Here is a 23,328-nt window from a genome sequence, read left to right as displayed (position 1 = left end):
GGGTCTGATTTGAGGAGTGGTGGGAGACGAGCCTGGAGTGGTAGGAAGAGTCATGTTATGCAGGCTTTGGCTGTCAGCTAAAGTATTTGGCCTTCATTCATACTGTGGATTGAATGAGGGGCAGGAGGCATCGTTGGGTTCGAGCAGAGAAGCAGGATGCCCGTATATACAGTTTAGGAATTTCCATTGGCAGCAGTATCAGGCAGGAAAAGGATAGCATTAGGACCTGGTACCCCCGATGCTAGAAAGGCAGAGGGTAAATGTGGAGAAGGAGGAGGTCTGTGCCAAGGAGCTTACGGAGGAGGAATCAGAAGCAAGAGAAGAAACAGGCTGTGCGTGTAGGAGGCGCCTCGTTGCCGGCAGCACGTTCTGAGACACAGGCTGTCTTTTGTTATGGAGTCGCTGTTGCTGACTTGGCAGGATTCATGTTCTGCGTGTGCAGCAATAGCACAGATACCTGTCCTTCCTCCTGGACACTGTGTGGCTGGCTACTGGAGCTCATGATGCTTTATCTGTGTAAACCACCTTGCCTCCAGAGTAATGCATTTTCACATAATACTACTTTTCAAGCAATAGTTAAGAATAGCCCTTGCAAGACTGCTGTGAAGTGATAGGATTACATTGTTTTACAGTGGGTTTCCCTTCCTTGGAGATTTTATGGTTGGTTTGGTAGTTAAAACACTCCAAAGGATTTTATTTTCTCCTAGTAGCCATTTAGCCCAAGTCATTAACCATATTTCAGTTGTTGTTCTGTCTTCTCCCCTGGTGCCTGAAGCGCAGCATTAGCTGATCAGACAGAAATAGTTCAGGAAATTTATATATATCCTAACAAGGCTCTTTCTGTCCTCTTAAGGGTACAGCAAAGAGAAAGTTTATAGTGGTGAAACATAAGCTGGAATCTGAATTTGCATTAATTACGCCTCAAAAATTGTGACTAAATTTGAACAAGAAAGAGGCCCTGTACGAGGTTTTGGCATTGATGTTTAGCAAGGCAGCTATGTGGCTCTGGCTTCCACGCCACAGGGAAGACTGCACAGCCTGCGTGGGGTCGAGCGGATTGCACGGTCAGTGCTCTGTGGAGCCCTCCACTTGCACCTGTTTTACACAGTGGGCTTCCTGGGGTGGGGGGGTCTGAACAGAGATTTCCCAGGCCAACACAAAGCCCCGAAATCAGGGATCTCATCTAGGATTCCAAGCAATCCTCAAAGTGTCCAGTGGCACAGAAAATCAGTGGGAGAAGATGAGGCTTTTCCTTCATCCTTCTCCCAAGGCCCTTTGAAAGGGTGTCTGCCTGCTTGCTGGCTTTAGCTTGGGGCAGAGAAGGGTGTGCAGTCAGCACCAAAAAGGCCCCACTGCTACCTCCTTGCTTTCTTTGTAGTGTCTTATCAGCATGCTTAGCCCACTTTTGTGGCTGCTGGCCCCTGTCCCAGCCCCAAATTGCAACCTCAGCAGTGCTTAACCTAGCGGTGAGTTGCTAAAAACATCTTTACGCATGATTCAGTCTAACTCAGGACTGGCAGATTAGCACAGCCCTGCTTCGGAGTCTAGAGGCCCGTCCCCTGGCTGGTATATGGGATTAGGGCTGGAGGTATGTTTCCAGCCTGACTGTGACTCTTTGCCTTCTTATTCTTTGTCAAACTGATGTCAGTGCCTGGAACTGAGACAGACTTTCACAGTTGTGGTACATTTAGTGTATAGATTTTTCCAAGGCTGTCTCAGTTTCTGCCTCCTACAGTTTGTGTGGTTTGTATGATTTTGCCTTTGAGACAGAAGGACTTGAATGTGAATGAGGCATCCACTCCTGGTGTTCTCCTGTGCCGCCTCCTGCTGCTTTGCAGACGGTGCCCTCTGCTTTGTCTGGTCTTTTCCCGTGCCTGGCGAGCTGACCGCAGTTGTTGCCTCCCTCAGGAAGCTCCCTGCACCCCCCTGAGCTGGGGATAAGTACCCCTCCTCTGTCTGACTCTAATATGTTTAACTTCATCACTGTCCTTTAAACACCTGCCAGTTTTTGTTTCCTTCATCTAAACCATGAGCTGCGTTAGGGTAGGGCTTATAATCTTTTTTTTTTTAATTTTTTTTTTTATGTCTCTCTCTGGCATGAAAGAGCTTCAATAAAGTCAAATTTACATTAACCCCCAGGAACTATTCAGATGAAAGTATGACACTTTCCCTCTTCTGTTTTGTGGAGTATTTATAATATTATGCCTGATGTCCCCCAGAATCCTCCCACCACTTGTTCACAGCCTGTGACTGTTCTGATTCGTCAGTGCCTCTGCCATTCTGTTCTGAATATCACTCCTGACTGTTCCCGCCATTAGATTGTACACTTCTACAAAACAAGCCTCACTTTTTAATTTATCACAGTTTTCACCTAACATAGGTAGTACTTTGTGTTGGGTAGTAACTAACATAAAGACTTGCATTCAGTTGTACTTGTCATGTATTTATTTAATATGTGAATAATGAATAAATATGCTTAAAACTTATTACAGAAACAGGTGTGATTCTTAACTCCTGGATTAGAAAGACAAGAGTGAAGTGTTTTTCTTTTTTCTCGGGCTCTTGTTTTCTCCAGTTCTTCATACTGGCATAGTTTCCCCACTGGTGTTCATCCACGTCTCACTCTGACACCGACAGCCGTGGGCAGGCCCCTTGGCAGGGCGGCTTCTGGCTGGCATGGCTCTAGCTCTGTACCAGCCCGCGTGATTCACTGCTTAGGCTCCTATGCACTCGGCCCGAGAGGATGGTTTTCATTCTTCCCATTTCTCCGCTGGCCACACCACTGTTCCCCACCCACCCCGCGTCTTTCCTCAGATTGTCTCCTGTCTTTGTTTCCTCTTGGCTTCTGCTTCCACCCATTGTGCTGAGGCCAGTGTTCAAATGACCACGGTTTGCACTTTTGTCGTTCCCTGCCCCAGGTCCCTGTCTTTCCCAATCCATTACTAGACTCATTTTCCCATAATACCAGAGAAGTTTTTGGCTTTTTTCAGTGTCCCACTCAAGAATCTAAGGTGGTTACCTCTTAACTCCTGTTTTAGATCAAAACTCCGGCCTGATTTTTTAAGGAATGTGGCTGCATACTACCTGTCTGCCCTCATTTATCCCCACTCCTCATTCTGTGTAATGCTTTTCTCTACTAAGACTGGTTCCTTAGTGTTCCAAGTCTGCATCCCGCTTCCCATATCCTGGTGCTTTCATCCTTTGGGTGCATTTCGAGTTTCCTTCCTGTTTGCAGTCCTCTTATGAGCCACCATTCTTTAGGGCCCAACTAAAACATTACTATTCTGTGAAGTCCAAGCTATTCTTGCTTTCTGCACTCTTGCTGCTGGACTTAGGGTTACTGTCACACTGATTAGAATTTACCACTGGTACATTTCTAAGAAGAATATGTTATATCTTGCTTTCACTGAGTGTGAGCCCCTGGGACTGGGCACCTTGTCGGATGCTACTTTGGACCTTCCATGGCACTTGGTAAATGCTTGTGTTTTGGAGTTGCTTCTTCTTGCTAGAGCCTTTCCTTATGGCTCGCTGAATAGACGTGAATCAGGTGGTTGGTTGAGGGTCGGGGGTATGTGGGTTGAAAACTTTTGAAATTTTCCCTAAGAAAATAAATTTTTAATTTCATGAGGTTCTGACATGAAAGTGAATGAACTAAAATGGTCTCCTTTGAAGGATAATTTGAGAAAACTCCAAGCAGTTGAGAACAGATGGCTGTCATGGAAGTACGTTTGGCAAGCAGATTTGGTTTATATCTGTGTGTATCTGTATACACTGAGTGTTTATACACACATGGTCATGCTTATGCACAATCTCTGTTTAGGGAAAAAAAAATCCTGATTTTCCAGTTTTCTTCCTACTTTGATGTGTATTTTGGAAACGCTACTCTCTTTTTTCCCTTTTATTAGGATAGGATAAAAACCTGCTGTCAGTATTTTGATGATAACCATTGATTTTTTTTTTAATACTAGTGTGTTTCCCCCTATTCTTTAGTGCCAAAAAAATAAATTGAAATTTTATTTCAAATACCTTAATTTTTACTTGAAAATTTTCTATAATGAAGAATGCTTTAAACCCACCATCCTTTTAATCCTCAGAATAAAGTCCTGTGCTTTCTTCATCCACATGTTAACATTTCCTTGGATTTGGTCCTAGTTTAAAACTCTGAGAGCAATCAAAATCCTATCATCGGAAACCATCTTTTTCTGCTCTTCATGGTAGGTAAGAGTAAGAGCCTATTTGAAGCAACCTGCTGGTGAGGAGAGACAGTTGTTCTTTTAGCATGGGTGTACACGTATGAATGCTTGCTTGCTAGTCTGGGTTATACAGAACTGGGAGTAGCTAGGAAAGGTGCTCAGCAATTATCAAAGTTTAATGCTAATAGACAGCCAACTCATTTCCAAAGCCTCTCCTCATTTGTCCAGGTACTCTGGCTCTGTGTTCCCATAGCACTTGCTTTATACTACTATTCCCATGTTGTATTGCAAAATCTCTTAACATTATTTATTCAAAAGTATTTATTGAGCACCTACCACTGTTGAGCGCCAAGGACTGTTCTAAGTGCTGGAGATGACATCAAGGAACAAAAGAGACAGAAATCCCTGCCCTCGTGGAGGGAGCCTACAGCAAATGGAGAGGAGGCCTGCAGCATACACACAACCGATCTCCTCCTCCAGATATTTGCCAGATTTTGAACCTACGTGGGATGGAAAGCCAAAGGGCTAAGCCCAGAATCTCCAAAGGGTAGAAATAACTAAGGAGAGGCTGATAATCAATCTGAAAATAACAAAATTGTGTAGTATGTCAATGGTGGTAAGTGGTATGGGAAAAAAAAATCAGGATAGGCGTGATACGGAATTCAGCAATGAAGCCTGCAGTTTTAAGTAGGGTGGTCAGTGTTGGCCTCACAAAGGTAATATTTGATCCAAGAAGTGAAGGAAGTAAAGGGGTGAGGGAGTCGTGTAGGGAGAAGAGTGTTTCAGGCAGAGGGAATAGCAGAGTCCCGGAGGTGGAAACATGCCTGGTGTGTATGAGGGACGGACAAGGAGACCTGAAAGGTGACAGAGGAGATGAGAGGTTGGGTACACATCCTGTGGGCTTCTGTAGACCTTTGGGAGACTTTTGGTTTTACTCCAAATTAAAAGAAAAGCATTTTAAGCAGTTTAAGCAAAAGAGTGACTTAATAAAAAGGGCCATTCTGAACGTCATGTTGAGAATGGATCAGTGGGACAGGAGTGGAAACAGGTAGACTAATTAGGAGGCAGTTGGGAATAATCTGGGTAAGAGATGAAGGTGGTTTAGACCAGGGTAGAAGCAGAGGAGGGGGTGAGAAATGGCTGGATTCCTGATGTACTTTGAAGGTAAACTCAACAGGAGATAGCGTGTGTGGAGAGGAAAGAACAGAGTCAGGATTACAGCAGGATTTTTGGTTTGAACATCCAGAGGGATAGAGTTCCTCTTAACTCAGCTGGGGAAAACTGTAGGTAGAAGGGGTGGGGGTGGGGGGTTGGCTAAGAGACTAGGAGTTTAGTTTGTGGACATCTTAGGTGTGAAATATCTCTGAGATATTCAAGTGGAGATGACAAGTAACAATTAGATACAAGAGTCTGTAATCATAGGAGAGGATAAATAAATATGGCAGCCAACACAACGTAGCCAGTATTTAAAACCATGAGACCAGATGAGATCACCAAGAGAATGAGTATAGATAAAAAAGAAAAGAAAGCCCAAAAACTAGGCCCTAGGGAACTCCAAAAATAAGAGTTAGTGTTGGAGGATTCTATTCTCAGATAAGGGTATATAGTAGGGCATGGCAGGCCAACACTTGCTGCAAGGGGGGAAAAAAGATAAATTGCAAAGGACATATTTTTAAAGACATCAGATAGCTGTGGAAGCAAGAAGAATTAGATGAACTAAAATTCCAGACAGAGAAGAGCTATTCCTAGATGAGCTGACAGTTGCTGACTGTTTCTCCTCTGGAGGCACTCTGCAATTCTGGGCAGGGGCTGAGGATCAGGCTGGGCCCAAACAGAGACTATTCTGGGTTGAAGAGAAACCATCTGACCCTGCTGGTGATTGATTATGCAGGGCTGGTGAAATGATTGGAAACTAAAGGAATTCCCAAAACAGGGAGCTTTCGCCTGGAGACATTTGATGAATTCTGGGGTAGCCCAAGAAGTTAGTGGCTCAGCCAGAAGGCAGATTGAAATCTCACAGTCTCACGTTACTTTTAGGAGATAAAATCTCACTAAAAAAGGATGGGTCTACTGCAAAAAATACTGACTCTCCTTTAAGAGAGATTTTTAACCTGCTTGGAATTGGAGACTTCAGGGCTCAGGAGTAAAAAGACCTGCTGGACTTACAGTCAATGACCTTGGACATTCATACTCAAGGAACAGGTAAAACAAGAGATGGACTGAATCTTAACAGTAACCCAGTCCTGACCCAACAGTCCCTGATTGGACCAATGGGACCCACTCCTTCTCCCTGTTTGTATAAGAGAAAATAGGAAACACTTGTAGTAGAAGATATTGTTTGGAGCTGCTAAGATTCTTTTATTCACACTATTCACAGTACTCATTATACAGTAAAAAATTATTAGGCATTCGAAAAGGCTGGGAAATTGACTGAAAATCAAGAAAATAAATATGTTAATAGAAGCAGACCCCAGATGATCCAGATAACAAAGTTGGCAGAAAAGAACTTTTAAATAACCATGATTAATATGTTAAAGAAATTAGAGGAAAAGATGGACAAAATAAGTTCTAAAGTAAAGAATTCCAACAGAGAATTGAATCTATAAAGAGAATCAGATCAACACTGTAAAACTGAAATTTTCAATTTATAAAATTCAGAACACAGTGGATGAGTTTAAAAGCAGATTAGATACAGTAGAAGATAAGATTGGTGACTTTGAAGACAGATCAACAGAAAGTTTCTAAACTGACACACAGAAAAAAGAATGGAAAGAACAGAGCAAAGCATAAACGGATAAAGAGACAATTGGGGTGTAGTGAAAAGGACTAACACATACATATCTGATTAGAGTCCTAGACGTGGAGGAGAGAGTGAATCAGAGGAGTGTTTGAAGATAAAATGAATGACGAGAAATTCCCATAAACTGATGAATATATCTGCCAGTACATTCAATGTCAGGTAACCCCCAAGCAGGAAAAATGTAAAAAAGAAAACCATACTAAGCATATCTTAAACTGTAGAAAACCAAATACTGAAAGAACATCTTAAAAGTCAGTAGATAAAAACTGACAGCTAATATTATATTAAATGGTGCAGTATTGAATACTTTCCCTCTGAATTTGGGAGTAAGAAAAAGATTCTATTATTCTCATTTATATTCAGAAATACACTGGAGGTCCTGGCTACTGAACTAAGGAAAAAGAAAAAATACAGGACTTCCCTGGTGGCACAGTGGTTAAGAATCCGCCTGCCAATGCAGGGGTCACAGGTTTGAGCCCTGGTCTGGGAAGATCCCCCATGCCTTGGAGCAACTAAGCCTGTGCGCCACAACTACTGAGCCTGCGTGCCACAACTACTGAAGCCCATTCACCTAGAGCCTGAGCTCCACAACAAAGAGAAGCCACCTCAATGAGAAGCCCATGCACCGCAACGAAGAGTAGCCCCCGATCGCCGCAACTAGAGAGAAAGCCCACGTGCAGCAACGAAGACCCAACGCAGCCAAAACTTAATTAATTAATTAATGAAAGAAAAAATACAGGCATGCCTCATTTTATTGCTGTTTGCTTTATTGCACTTCACAGATATTGCACTTTTTTTTAACAAATTGAAGGTTTGTGGTAACCTTGTGTCGAGCAAATGTATTGGCACCATTTACAATATAGTAAAAAAAACAAAACAAAACTATTTATATAAACAAGCAACATCAAATCAGGAAAGGAAAATTGTAAAATACCATTTATAATAGTATCAAGGTATTAGATACCCTGTAATAACTCTCAGAGGATACAAGCCTTCTATATGAAAAACATTGCTGAAAGAAATTAAAGAAGACCTAAATAAATAGAGCAATATATGACATACATATATTCAATATTGTGAAGATGTCTATATAGTTCAGTCCCAGTCAAAATCTAAGCAGGGTGTTTTTCTGATAGAAATTGATGATGGAAGTACAAAAGACCTAGATTAGCCAAGGCAGTCTTGAAAAGGAAGAACTTTTCCAAGAAATTGGAATACTTACCATAATCCAGACTTTGTAATCAAGCCACAATGAAGACAGGGTAGTGTTGCCATAAGAACAAATAGACCAATGGAACAAAATAGAGTGGTATGTACTGCCCAGCATGGCTTGTACTTAGCTGTGTGTGGCTGTTAAGCACTTGAAATATACCTAGTCTGAATTGAGATGTGCTGTAAGTATGAAATACACAGTAGATATTTAAAGAGTTAGTGTGAGAAAAATAATGTAGACTATTCCATTAATAATTTTACATTGATTACATATTGAAATGATAATATTTGGGGTATATTAGTTTAAATAAAATATTGTTAAAATCAAGTTCATCTGTTTTTTAATGTGGCTACAAGAAGATTTACAACCACATATATGGCTTAGTGAACGACATTGGTGGCAGCAAAGATTCCTTAAACAGAGCACAAAAATACATAAGAGAAAAGATTGATAAGGTGTATTATATAGAACTTCTGTTCATCAGAAGATACATTTACAGGTTGAAAATGCAAACCATAGATTGGTAGGAAATGTTTGTATGGATTGTGACAGAGGCCTCTTATTGAGAAATAAAGATATATATTAAACTCTCGCAAATATAAAGAACTCTTGCCAATCAGAAAAAAGGACAATTTTTAAAATAGGCAAATGACTTGAACAGGAGCTTCACAGTGAGGATATCCATATGGCCAGTAAGCATATGAAAAGATGCTCAGCATCCTTGGTTATCAGGGAAATGTGAATCAAAGAGATGATGATGCACATCCACTGGGAATGGCTAAAATTTTCAAGACTGACAGTATCAAGTCAGTTGCGACTCCCATACACTGCTGTTGGATGTAAAAATTGTTACAGCCACTTTGGGAAGAGTTCTGACAATATCCATTAAAACTAAACACGGGCTTCCCTAGTGGCGCAGTGGTTAAGAATCCACCTGCCAATGCAGGGGACACAGGTTTGAGCCCTGGCCCGGGAAGATCCCACATGCCTCGGAGCAACTAAGTCCGTGCACCACAACTACTGAGCCTGCGCTCTAGAGCCCGCGAGCCACAACTACTGAGCCCGCATGCCTAGAGCCTGCGCTCCGCAGCAAGAGAAGCCACCTCAATGAGAAGCCCACGCACTGCAACAAAGAGTAGTCCCTGCTCACCGCAACTAGAGAAAGCCCATGCGCAGCAAGGAAGACCCAGCGCAGCCAAAAATAAATAAATAAATCTATTTTTTTTTAAAAAGACAAAAAAAAAACTAAACATATAACCAACCTCATAACCTAGCAATTCCACTCCTGTGTTATATCCACGGTAAATGAGTGCATTTATGTGAACATTGAAAGCAACCCAAATATTCCTCAGCAATAGAATGGATAAATGGTGGTGTATTTATACAATAAAATACTACACAGTAATACAGGAGAATGGACCACACACAATATGATTCCATTTACCTGAAACTTAATAATAGACAGAACTAATCAATGGTGGTAGAAGTCTGAATAGTGGTTACTTCCAGTGGGGGCAAGAGGGTCTTCCAGGATGTTGGAAATGTTATATAACTTGATCTTGGTGGGACTTAAACTTCAACAACTGTACACTTGAGATCTCTGCATGCTGTATGTATGTCATACCTCACTTAAAGCATTATGTTAGCATGTCTGGCAGTTCCTTGATGATGAAGACTGTAGCTCATTTATTTCTATAAGACCAGTGCATAAACACAAAAGGCACTCAATAAATAATGTGGGAGAAATTTAGGAAGGAAATGAAGTAGGAAGTTAGGAAGGAAGTTGGTTCATTAATCTAGTTTCTTGTAACTCAGCCCCTGTTCCTTTGTTCGCCGTCCACCTGTCATAGTCAGAGCTCTGTTTGGCCGCAAGGTTGGGGTAGTGATTTTACTGCTCAGGAAAGTACATCTAGCTTGGGCCCTTTGCTGTTACCCGTCTGTACAGTAGAAGATAAGTCTAGGTATATGGAGAAGGGGGAGACTTTTTAATCACATGATGTAGATTAAGAATAATGCTTTATCTTTCCTTGTGTATTTCCATCTGTGTCTCTTTTCCTCTTCCCTGTCGTTTAGCATTCAACCAATATTCACTGATCACCCACTGTTGCCTGGCTTTTTCAAGGTATCTAGCTACATTAGTGAGTAAAAGAAATAAAGATCCCTGCCCTCACAAGGCTTATATTGTGGTGGGAGAAGATGGGCAATCCACAGTAAACTGCCTCCTTCTCCTTTTCTTACTTGTGCAGAAGAATCAAGCAGAAGAAACATACTGACAGGAAAACAAAAGCTTAGTCTGTATCCCGCCCCATCCTTCTATTGTATGGTAGGCCCAGTTCACTTGTCTTCTGGTTGAGCAGTGGGAAAAGACTTGTCATTTTGGATTAACTTCACGATGCCATGTGTCCGGGGGGACGTAATAAATATTTGTAGCCTTTGGGAGCATCTGTCAGTGCCTGCTGATTCCCATACTTCTTTTCTGCCATCCGCCCTACTCATCTTTTTTTACCATCACCTTTCTGGGGAAAGCTTCATTTAAGTTCTTAGAAAATATGTTTTCTGTAATGGTATGACTTTGGGACAGTTGAGCCCTAGAATGGGCAGTGAGGTGCAGCATAAACCATCCTTTTGGAAAGTTCTGATAAGGAACCCAAATAGTTATTTTGAGAGTTAGGGTTGTTGTGATGAGTGTTCTTTTCATATACTGTTCTAAATCTCATATTGTGATAAATACTGGATCTGGTAAGGTTATGTAGTGCATATGAAACGATGGAAATAAAACTGCCCAAATAAAGTCCGAGGAAGAACATTTAACAGGAGAGTTGTGACCCAGTGCATCCTTTTTCTTTTTTTTTTATGTCCATCAAAGGAAGAAGACAAATAGACTCTGGTTTATTAATACAATAGAATATTATACAGCTTTAAAATTGAATGGCTAAAGCAACATGAACAACATGGATGAATATTGGCAATATCATATTAAGTTAAAGAGGATTACATCCACCATGACACCCTTTATATAAAGTTAAAACAAAATAAAATTTTAAAGAAATATTTGTAGATCCAGTGCATCCTTTTTTAAGTTCATTGTGTTTTAAATGCAGATTTTTTTTTTTTAAGTCAAATACTCTGTAGAAAGAGATTTCATGGCGGTTAGGAAATGTTGATGTGTATCTAGGGCAGAAAGGAAGGAATTAATTTGTTTCCAGTTGGGATTTGTAGTCAATGGATGATCAGTGAAACAGAAAGCCATTTCCAGGTACAGAGGGGAAAGATGGTACAATTTAGTAAAGAATAATTATACTTTGCATTTGCATAGCGCTTACTGTCCAAAAAATGTTTTCACATGCCGTTTTATCCTCCCAGTAACCCAGTGAGATACGTGTTTTTAACTCCTGTTTTAATAGACTTGGAACTAAGAGGTGTTAATTGACTAGCCCAAAGTCAATAGCTGGGCTGTGTCAGAATTGGGACCCTCTGATTCTAAAGCCCCCAGACTCTTCTGTGTTAGGCCTTTCTGAAAATTTATGCAGCAACGTGTAAGCAGTTTTGGCAGAGAAGGGAAGTCTTAGGGTCAATCTTAATGATGCTAAAGGCAGATCTGAAATGAAGAATCTGAAGCAAATCAAGAAGCAGAATAACTTCCCTGCTCACTTGGGAGGGGAAGGTGATAGGGTGTTATGCCCAGAGGTTAGAATGTGTGTGATCTTTTGATCACTCTGTGGGCTGATAGGAGGGAGACCTCAGTACTCAAACGTGAACTTTTGGACAAAGTAGTGCCTATTACAGTATTTCTTCTAGAATTATTTCATGGCTCCTGTGGTGCCGTAATTGTCTCTCTCTTTAACCTCCATCTCCAGGAGCCTCCAGAAGATGACGCAAACATCATTGAGAAGATCCTGGCATCTAAGACTGTCCAAGAGGTTCGTGGCTGATGTTTCTGGCTTGTATATCACTAGCGCAGTTTACACCCTCTGTGGAGAGATGTTTCTGGAGTGGTCATTCTTGGCTGGACTGAGAGCTAGGCAAGAGCACTGTTTGGCTAGTTGACACTTATTTTCACCTCCGTGAAAGATTTTAAGACATAAAATTCTGAAATATTTGAGTATGGCCCAAACCGATGTTTTTTTTCCTTATGATCCTAGCAAAAGGTATTGATCCTTTAGTTGCCATAGCCCACTGAAAGTCATCAGAGGGCCAAGAAGAAGAGATGGGAAAAGACTCCCAATGAAAACGTCTTTTCCTTTCAACATCTCAGGGCTGTGTAGAGAACCTCTAGAGAAAATTTCTTGCGTGAAAGAGTATGCCGGTGCCAGTGAAGGCATAGTTTCATCTTTACCTCAAGTGTTTATGAAAGTACACTTCCTTACTTTGAGAGTGAACATCACTGGAGTTTGTGGGGGACGGTTGGGAGGACGCCGGAAATGCATGTTCTCACTTCTGCAGCAGCTCTCAGAGCCCTGGGCCAGTTTGGCTTTATCAGCTGAATGCTCTCCCAGCCTGAACCTAAGAATGACAGCAGGAGGATCATTTTTGTTTTTTTCTAACCTTATAGCTTACTGTGTGTTCAGCCTTTAGAAAGCCTGCTCCAGACCTGTCAGAAAAAGACCTGGGAAAATGAAAATGTCCTTGAGAAATATGTTCTAAAACCAGGAAGAAGTATTGATTTACCTTTTCCGTTTGACACATAAGGGTGATCCATGGGGATCTGGGCTGATAACTGCTTGCTTTTGGTTACAGGTTCACCCCGGAGAACCCCCATTCGACTTGGAGCTGTTCTACGTCAAGTACAGGAATTTGTACGTCTATTTAATGTATTATTTGTATGTGTATTTTAAATGAATAGAACTTTCTTCTTTCATCACACCATTATCTTTTATATTTTCCAAGAACGGCCCCTAAGGCATGACCCACAGACCTTGACTGGCTCAAGTTCACCTTAGGCGGCAGTGCTTTACTTTGGCTGCGTATAGAATCACCTGGAGAGCCTTTTAAAACTACTGAAGCCCTTGCTGCACTCGAGACCCATTGGCTCATACTCTGGGAGTAGTTCTCAAGGATTGGTGTGTTTTAATATATATTTTTTTGTGTGGTACATGGGCCTCTCACTGTGGTGGCCTCTCCCATTGCGGAGCCCAGGCTCCGGACCCGCAGGCTCAGCGGCCATGGCTCACGGGCCCAGCCGCTCCGCGGCATGTGGGGTCATCCCGGACCGGGGCACAAACCCGTGTCCCTTGCATCGGCAGGCGGACTCTCAACCACTGCGCCACCAGGGAAGCCCAGGATTGGTGTGTTTTAAAAACTCCCTCTGCAGTTCCCATTTGCACCCAGAGTGGAGAACCACGGTCCTATAGCCTATACTTTTCTACCCACTTGGGTTTTTCTTTCTTTCTCTGCTGTGTGCCCACTTTCACTAATGTGCATTAACGATGGCCTGCCTATACCTGCCCTCCCTCTGCTCTGAGCCAGTTTCTCTAGAAGCCACAGAATTGCTTGGAATTGCTGCATTGTTTTGTATTCTGTTTTAGTCCTGAAGGGCAAGGCCCTTCTAAGCCCAGCCTACAGCAGTTCCACAGCAAGTCACTCCACTGCTGCTGTGTTAGACGGTCACCCGGTTATTGAAACACTTTAACGCTTGATGGTTTGCTGGTTCTGTGCTTGTCTCACAATTTGTGTGTCTTTGGATAGTTCCTACTTACACTGTAAATGGGCCACAATGGAAGAACTCGAAAAGGATCCTCGCATCGCACAGAAGATCAAGCGATTTAGGAATAAACAAGCCCAGATGAAGCACATTTTTACTGAGGTGAAGCAATGTTTACTAATTTGATCACTGCTTTTCTTGCAGTATTAAATACCGGGTTTAAGTTTCTTAATAGTTGAAGTCCTGTGTAGATCTATGGCTCAGGTGCCTGCTGATTTGTGACAAGATTTGTCCGGATTTAAGCCAAAGAAAACAAATTATCCACCAAGGAATAAGGATCAAACCTTATAAACTGATAACTCATAAGAACGTGCATCTAGGTCACGTTCTAGGGCAGAATGTACACACAGGAGGAATGTGCACACAGTTCTTTCATTTCCTGCTCTCCCCTCCCCAAAAGGGCAATTCCAAGAAGACTTAAAGTTTGGGTGTAAAAAATAAAAACAAAGCTAAAATGTTAGAAAGTAAGTAAATATATAAACTTGGGTATTTCTAAGTATGGTACCTACAGCAAGAGGAAGGATTGATGGATTTGGATATCAAAACATCTGTAGTGCCTGTAAGTTAGAAAATACCACAAATAAATCTTTAAGTAAGTACATAATGTACATAGACGTATTCCCTAATTACGTACATGCACACATACATACAAGGCATACATTCTTCTTATTCCAGTATGGAAACCTTATTTATATTTGCATACACACATGCATGATACACATACATATACACATGACAAATAGCTTTAATGATAAGAAATGCTCTTATAGTTCAAAAAGAAAAATACAAAATCCCAAATAGAAAAAAATGGACAAATTAATGGGGAATTCAGAAAAGAGGGGAAAATTACTTATCAACCATACAAAAATGTAGTCAGTTTCACTAGCAGTCAAAGAAATGCAAATTAAAATGGGAATCTTCTAGTTTTCACTTATCAAATATTTGAAGGTTTTAAACATAAGTGTTTTCCACTGCTGGTGAAGGTGTAGGGAAGAGACGCTGTCGTCGTCACTGGTTGGGAGCATAACTTAGGATGACCTATCAGGAACGCAGGATGACAACAGACATCACATGTCTCAATATTTGCCTATCCTTTGTCCCAGCGGTTCTGTTTCCACCATTTATTTTAAGGAAGCTATCAAGTCTTTGTGCAAAGACTTAGCTATGATAAACAGTTGTTTGTATTGGTGAAAAATTGAAAACAAACAAAATGTTAGTTAATAGACACTTGTTAAATTATGATACATCCCACAGAATGCAGTACTATGCAGCTAGTAAAAATGATATTGGAGGACAATTATTAACGTCATAGGAAGAGGCTTAGTGACGTTAACTATTGTTAGTTGAAAATGTCAAGCTCTTATATGAGACAGTTCCATTTTTGGGGGGTACAAGAGAGAAGAATCACCATAATAATGCATAGAAAATGTCTGAGTGTATGTGAAAATGATGACATAATTTTCTCCATTTGATGGGATTGTGGTGATTTCTATTTTCTTTAACAGATTTTGTACAGATAACTTATGAAGAAAACAATAAAAATTATTTTTTAAATGTAGTCACAAATACTAGACCTTAAGAGTGCACCGAGATGCCATCAAATTTTAGCAGATTGCTGCACATTCTTACCAATTCATTGTTCATGCTGTACTCCTTTTCCGCAAATGACGAAAAACTATTTTAGGATAATGTCAATAAGTGTTCTTTTTGTCCCAATATGGAGTCCTTTTTCTTTAGCCTTAACGTTTGGCCCCAGGCCTCTCCAGGATTGTTGTAAAGCCTGTGAGAATGGTGTTTTATGGCATTGTTCCTCTGTAGAGAATTGGAAAGGAAGGACTAGAATTGGAAAAACCATCCTGAAGCCCTGTTGGATACTCTCCCTCGGTTCCTGGAACTTCTTATTCACGCCTCTATTTTAGCGAGCATTTGCAGTGTAGTGACTTGTTTACGTGTCTGTGTCTTCCATTTTGAGCCCTGCGAGACAGACAGGGCCACGCCTTCCTCGTGGTACTTCCTATCTGTGGTACTAGGCGCAGGGTCAGCGCTCAGTCACCACGTGTTTGTGGCCAGGTAAGGGAGGAGGGTTTTCTATGCCACTCCTGCTCCAGACCCTTCAGCACTTTCTGTTGTCTTGGAATAAAGTCCAAACTACTTAATGTAGCCTACAAAGCCCCATGAATCTGGTTTCTGATTTATTCCCGAGGGAATGATTTTTTTTCCCTTGGTTGGGAATAGAAAATTGTGTTAGGATGTGTAGAAATACTGTAATGGGAATTCTTACCCTTGGGGAAGGAAAGGCTTTTGAGAAGATTGGAGGCCGTCATGAAAGGAACGAGGAGTGAGAGTGGAGAGTAGTTGCTGTAACGCTACCTTCAGTCTTGACCTCGTCAACATTTTTGTTAATAACTTGCGTAAATGATGTTCTTATGAAATAAATAATAACGTAGTTTTGAATAGAGCTTCTTCATACCCATTATTTCCAGCCGCTTTATGAGGTAGCCGGGGGTGCGTGTGAAGGAGAGTGGGGTTGGAAAGGCTGTGAGTTCCCACGCCCCACAGGGCTGGAGGCCTGTGAGACCCTGACTCCTCAACACCAGACCCAGTGCTGGGAGAATAAATGACAGAATCAAAGTTCAGGTTTACCTGGACAGGCGAGGATGAATGAAATAATGAAAATGGCAATAAGTAAATGTAATGTCACACATTGGTATTTTAAAGATCTTTACAACTTTGGAGTGGGGAAAATGACCTGATAGCAGTTTGCCTTGGGCAAATTGCAGTAGCTCCTTCAGACTCAGTATCCTCCGTTTATGTAAATCAGTACTAATACTATCACCCTCACAGACTACCTGGGAGGATTAAATGACACAGTGTTGATAGAAGTGCTAAGCATGGTGCCCGACCCGTAGTCACTATTCCACAAAGGTTAGCTCTGCATCACCAAGGGATCTAGAAATGTGGCATCTGAAGAACATTGAACACCTGGGGTTAGGGAGGTGTTCCGATAGGGACGAATCAACTTGGTTACTGCTGCTCTAGAGGAAGCAGTTCACACCAATGAGTCAGTTACAGGAGGAAAATTAGGCTGTAATTTAATAGTAATAATGATAAAGATCATGATGCTACTACTGAACAGGCAGAAGTAAAGCTGTCTTGGCAGTGGGTCAGGTCTCAGAGGGCAATAAATTCCTGAACACGGGGATAATTGAATCCAAGGGTGGATTTGCAGGGATGCTGTAAAAAAAAAGTGTTCCTGCGTTGATTGGAAGATGAAACTAGACGGCTCCTAAAGTGCCTTCTAGCTTAAGGGGTAATAAGAACATTCCTGCACTTCAGGAGGAGGGCTTCTGGGCAAGAAAGACCCTGGTAAATGTTGTGATTCACGTGGCTTTGCAACCTTGGTCATGATACTTATTTAACCTCTCTGAGTCAGTTTTCTCATCTGTAAAGATAATTACGACACCTGCTACTCCATAAAGTAGCTCATAGGCTAAAATGAAAGCACTGGACACACATTAAATATTTCTAAATCTTATTATTTTGTAAGTACGCTTTTTTTTTTTTTGAAGCGTAGTGTGTTTAACAGTAAGCAGTCCTAAGGGTACAGCTCAGTGAATTTTTGCAAAATAACCACTCCTGTGTAACCAGCACCTAGATCAGGAAATAAAACATTATCAGTACCCCTGAAGCTCCTTCCATGCCTCCTTCCAATATTAACTGTTATTATTATTGGTATTAAGAAGAAAAACAAATTATAATTCTGGATTTCCGAGGGATATCTCTGGAAATCCTCCTTGTGCTGATTTTTGCTCAGTACTGTTATGACCAACAGGAAAATCTCACCCTGGGGCAACCTGTAAGGTGGGGTCGTTTCTTTAAATTCAGTCCTGAACAGGAGGATTTGGGGACAGTAAAGAAATGTCGGTGAGGTGACTTTTATTTTCAAGCGAACCTTTTCATTCTGTGTTTCCCGCCCAATGGGGCCCAGTTGGGGGGGGGGGTCACTTAAAACACTGGATGCTGGGTTGGAGGGTTGGGGGACACTTCTTAGCTCTTCTTTTTTGTTTGCCTTAGCCTGACGAAGACTTGTTCAACCCAGACTACGTGGAGGTTGATCGCATCTTGGAGGTGGCCCACACCAAGGATGCAGAAACCGGAGAGGTGGGTATTTTGCTGTTTCGAGACTCTTACAAAGTGTCTTTGCTGCTTGCTGAAGATATTTTGCACGTTTCGTTAGCATGTGGTCCTTGTTCTCGTGGCATTCGCGTGCTGTATTGTAGGGAGGTTTTCATAGGTCTGTCAGTGTAGGACTGATTCCTGTAATGTAGTAGAAAGAACGTAAGTGTCTCTCCCATTTCCCACTAGGAAGTGACGCATTACCTGGTGAAGTGGTGCTCACTGCCTTACGAAGAAAGTACATGGGAACTGGAGGAAGATGTGGATCCTGCGAAAGTTAAAGAATTCGAATCTCTGCAAGTTCTCCCTGAAGTTAAGCATGTGGTAATGTACCCATGTCACTGTTCGGCACGTCTTGTAACATGTGATTTTAGGAGCTTGGCAATCCTGGGTGTCCCCTGGGCTGTTCTCCTGAGTGGTTTCTGTGGTGTCTTATCATTGGTCACTCCCATTGAAACTGCGGTTCAGGGTGTGTTTCTCCCACATCACACTTTGCTAGCACTCAGGTCAGCTTTACATCCGGCTCTACTTTGATGTATGTGACATTTCAGAAGCTTGGCTATGAGCTTTGATTTCTTGGTGTATGGCTGTCAGATGGAGTCAGTAAGATAGAAGGTAAGAAATGCCTGGCTTGGGAAAGAAGCTCAGTAAGTTGTTAGCATCTTTCTTGTTCCTGTTTCTTATCCCTTGCTCCATTGGTGATCTCTTTTCTTCAGTTTTATCCTTTGCCTTTACTCAAGTGGAATATTCTTACAGGGAAGAACTGTCCTTTCTCTATAGATCGCTGGGACTTTGCAGAGAAAACAGGTTTTCAGTACGTTTTTGTTGAATTGGTTTGTTTTTCTGATTCTGGATTATTACCACCAAGCTGCAAAAATGTCAGAGGAGGCAGAATTGGGATAGAGCCCAGTTAAGATGTGACTAACTTGGGAAAAGAATCAGAGCTGTGAAAGAATATAACTATAGACTGGAATGATCATTTTCTATTTTTTTAAATCACTATTTTTATATGAAAAACTCTTATGCAGTTCCTTATTGTTGTTTTTATATATATCACTGGGAAAGTTGGGACTTCAAAGGCAAGACTTTGACACTGAACTTAGATCCCTGTCGGAGTCCATCCAAAAGCAGTTTTGCTTTTGTTTCTTGGCTCTGAAGGGTATAGAGGTATCTTGAGATGCGGAACTGTGATTAGAAACCTGTGTATTTTACAGTGTTTGTCTACATGATTGATTAATGAATTTTTCTCTCAACCCTCTCCTATAACAGTTGTCCATTTAAAATTCAACTTGTTGGTCATTTACTAAGCACCTGCTGTAGGTTGATTCTTGTGTGGGACAGAGTAAGAAGGTAGGTCCAGGCCCTGCCCCAGGAGCTCACAGGCTGACGGAAGAAGCATGTGTGTGCAGGACAAATATGGCACCAGGCTAATTGGGGCATGTGGCCCAAAGCAGAAGCAAACCAGTGGGGGAGCAGAGAGTCGAGAGAATTTCGTTGTGAAGCTAGTTCTAAGTTATCGTCTAGAAGTAATCAAGATTCTTACTCTCTCAGCCTGAATCCCACTTATTTCTTCAGACTGACTACCTGCGCTTGGCGAGAATATGAATGCAAGTGTTTTCAGTCAGTTTCCCTTTTCCTTTCCTTCTTTGCTGTTGTGATGCTCCTGTCCTCCTCATCTCTCAGTGAACTATGAGATCATTTCACACCTGTCTCTTTTGGTTTCTAATTTATTTGTTCTCTCATTTAGAAGGTATGTTTTGAAATTTTTCTCATCCTAAATTGGAATGGTAGCTCAAAATATAATTAAAGTTGTCTTTTTATGTTCTAAGAGAAGGGCTGGCTCCAAATGATACTTTAACTGAATAATTTTTTTTTTTTAAGGGATCTTATCCTGGGCTTTGAAGTTTAGAGATAACCCTACCACTCTTGATGAATAGGACATTCCATCACTAAAAGCTTTTTGGTAAAAAATTGGTCACATGTAGGTCAGATATGGAATTTTGGGAGAGCAAGAAATGAGTGTCAGTAACGATTGTGCAAAGAGAGTAGCAGTCATTTAATAGTCAAGACCCACCTTGGAGACTCCAAGAATCAGTTCTCTTCTGAATTTATTAGTAGCCACTAAAGGTTGTGGGGCCTTGGGGTAAGTTACTTGCTGTAGTCTGTACCACTTAGGAGCCAACTGGACTAGGCATCGGGAATTTCTAGCTGATTTCAAACCTTATCCTTAGATGGCTGGTCATGTTAATGATGATGTAAAACTAAAACCTTTAGCACTGGAGAAAGAGGGAAAACCCAGAGGAGTGACTGGGTTAGAGCGTGATGCCTCTACATCAGGAGCACTACCAAGGCAGCAAAGTAGAAATCTGCAATGCTAGGAGTGAGCTACTTCAGTCGCTAGAGATGAGGAACATTCCAGGAAGTCTCCCCATAGTATGTAGTAGAGTAGAGTGCCATTAAAATGAGTTACATGGACTTCAGGGATCCAGGCTGAATGATTCCTGTAGGTTGAGAAGAATGTAATTTCTTTAAGGGAACAGAGCAAGAGAGTTTCTATAGGAATATCTTTGCTTAAGAGCTTTCTCTTTAAAATTAATTTTTTGACATAATAAATTATTTTCCCCTTTATTTCTAAAAACACCTTTGCCTATGTGCTGATAGTAATATTCAACAGAGTTCTATTTCAAGGGGCTTAGCCTAACTACAGCTATAGTAATTTTGTAGGTAAGTTGTGGTGTGTAAGTTTCTGAAAGACCACACTTTCAGTGGTCTGAACAGATTGGACAGATTACACTTATCTCCAAATATCAGTGATATGAAATGATTGGGGATATTTTATTAAATTTCACAAGTGGAAGGCTTCGTTTTAGTTAATGGCATATTTCAGGAGTAAACTTTATTGTAATACTCCAAAGTGGAACTACCAAAGACTACAATTGCTGTTAGAAAAGCTAAATCTCAAAATTCTCATTTATATAACTATAGGCATAGCTAAAAGTTTTTATTTTTAAGACCTTGAAGTGTCAACTTAGGGGCTCAATTTGTCTAGAAGCAAAATAATCAAGTCTATGTCCAAATAATATAAATAAACAAAATTTTTAGGTGGGAAGACTTAATACCTAAAAATTAAAATTTTCCCCAGATTAATCAAAATTCCAATAGAATTTTAAGGGAACTTGAAATTGATTCTACAGTTATACAGAATACTAAATAAGACGGAATAGCCAAGACATTTTTGAAAAATAATTCCCCATCAGATATAAAGCTGTAGTAATTCAAAAGTGTGGTTTTATTGCAATAAGAGACAGTGCAGTAGGACAGAATGAAGACTCTAGATAAAGCTCCCTGGATATATTAGAACTTATATGATAAAAATGCCATTTCATATCAATAAAGATCAATTACATTTAGAAATTGGTGTTTCATATGGGAAAATAAAATAAGATTGCTATTATGTTCATGGTGAATTTAAAGAATTTACAGTTTTGATTATATAGGCTTTGGGCTTTACTCTAGAAACTAATCAAGAAAATATTTGACCCAGTATATTTTCCTGAGCTGATACCACAAGGACAAACAACAACAAAAAAATTCTGTCTATAGAAAACTAAAAAACCTGACTAATACTGGCTTGTAGGGAAATTAAAATGTAAGTGGGAGTGATTTCTAAGAGTCTCAATAAAGCAATATAATACTTATCAAGATTTTAGGTGGGTCTGTTTCTCTTCTTCATTAATTGCTTGCAAATTTTATAGAGGTGTTCTTAGTTTAATCTGCTGAAATCTAGAAAATACAGGACTGGCTCATTAATCAGAAGACAGTAGCTGCAGTTTGCAGCCAGCTGTAGGACAGCGTTTGAGATTTACCACCTTCCCCATCATTGCCCTGTGTCCCTCTGCACATTTTGCTCCTGAAGCATCATTCTCTGTGTCTTGTGCTCTCTGCTCTCCTTCCCTAGGAGCGACCTGCCTCAGACTCCTGGCAGAAACTTGAGAAGTCTCGAGAGTATAAGAACAGTAACCAGCTCCGGGAGTACCAGCTGGAGGGGATGAACTGGCTTCTTTTTAACTGGTATAACAGGTGCGGAAGCAGAACCGGTCCTGTCTTCAGGGATGATGTTTCTACCAGATGTTTGTGCCTGGAAGGAGATTGTGGGCTTAGCCCGCATGGAGTAGCAATAGCAGAGCGGCAAGGGAGTGCGTCGGAGCCACTGGTTTGGTGGTGATCTTTGCACATCAGGCACACCAGGACTTTATTTTTTATGTCAGATTTGGTTTGGTTTGGTTTGGTTTCTCCAACCAAGAGGAGTGATCTTTAGACATCACCGACTTTGTCCTTTTTTTTTCTTTGCCAGTCTAACCAAAAGGTTGGGCTCAACCTAGATGAAACAAAACCCAGAAGATCCTTTAAAACTGTTTTTTATCTCCCAGTCTTCAGCAAAAGTTGGCTCTAAAGGGGAATGGATCTGGATTCTAGCCCCGACTCTGCTACTTGTTTATGAGCCATGGGTGGCCTAGACTTGTAATACTCAGTTTTCAACTCTGTGCTTTAGTTCCTATCAGAATCTAAATGAAACAGATGAAATTTGAGAAAGATGAGTCGAGATTTTCTTAACATTCTAGAGTGTACCCCCGGTGTCGATTTTTAAAGACAATATGTAGTGGAACAGCACACCAAGCTGGAACTCTGGAGACCTGTGTTCTAGCCTTGTCTCTGCCACCTGTTCACAGTGTGAGTCAGGGCACAGCTCACTCAGACACTCCAGGTCTGGGGTTGCCCACCTGTACAGTCAGAAGCAAGACCGGACAGGGGCCACACTCTTCAGGGGTCACACTCTTCCAGGGTCACAGCTGTGTGCAGTCCATGATTCTGGATCACCACAAGAGACCAGCGTTTTTAACTCTTGACACGGAACTTAGTATGTAGGTTAAAAGTTTGTCCTTTGATAACGCAAGTAATAGACAATGAGAATCATGCAACTTATGTTTCTGTTTTTGCCTTGGCTTCCATGAAGTTTGTCAGGTAGAGAAACTGGCTTAGATTTGAGGCATTTTTTTTTTCTCCTTGTTTCAGTATTATTTTAATTTTTGGTATTTTTAGTTTATACTTAAATGGACCTATTTCATGTATTTTCTCACAAGTTGCAATAGTTCCTTTTTGGAAGTAGGCAGGGTGTGAACAATGATAATAGAAACTTGCTTACGTTGTATCTCTGGAAAATGCTGATAAAACCTTCACTGATGAC

At 41.1% G+C, this 23,328-nt stretch overlaps 1 protein-coding gene across 4 annotated transcripts in view; it reads left to right on the top strand.

The window, feature by feature from the left end:
* The window catches only part of CHD6 (chromodomain helicase DNA binding protein 6), a 210,268-nt gene that overhangs the window by 100,099 nt on the left and 86,841 nt on the right, over positions 1-23,328 (top strand). For all 4 annotated transcript variants that reach the window (XM_067708164.1, XM_067708161.1, XM_067708163.1 and 1 more), the window contains 6 exons: positions 12,064-12,126; positions 12,944-13,002; positions 13,892-14,009; positions 17,982-18,068; positions 18,273-18,407; positions 22,042-22,163. In XM_067708164.1, the coding sequence (XP_067564265.1) occupies positions 12,064-12,126; positions 12,944-13,002; positions 13,892-14,009; positions 17,982-18,068; positions 18,273-18,407; positions 22,042-22,163 (584 nt within the window). The remainder of the gene's footprint in view (positions 1-12,063; positions 12,127-12,943; positions 13,003-13,891; positions 14,010-17,981; positions 18,069-18,272; positions 18,408-22,041; positions 22,164-23,328) is intronic.

The sequence above is a fragment of the Pseudorca crassidens genome, chromosome 15 (genome assembly GCF_039906515.1).
Source record: "Pseudorca crassidens isolate mPseCra1 chromosome 15, mPseCra1.hap1, whole genome shotgun sequence".
Lineage (NCBI taxonomy): Eukaryota > Metazoa > Chordata > Mammalia > Artiodactyla > Delphinidae > Pseudorca > Pseudorca crassidens.
This window is presented reverse-complemented; position numbering and strand designations above follow the sequence as displayed.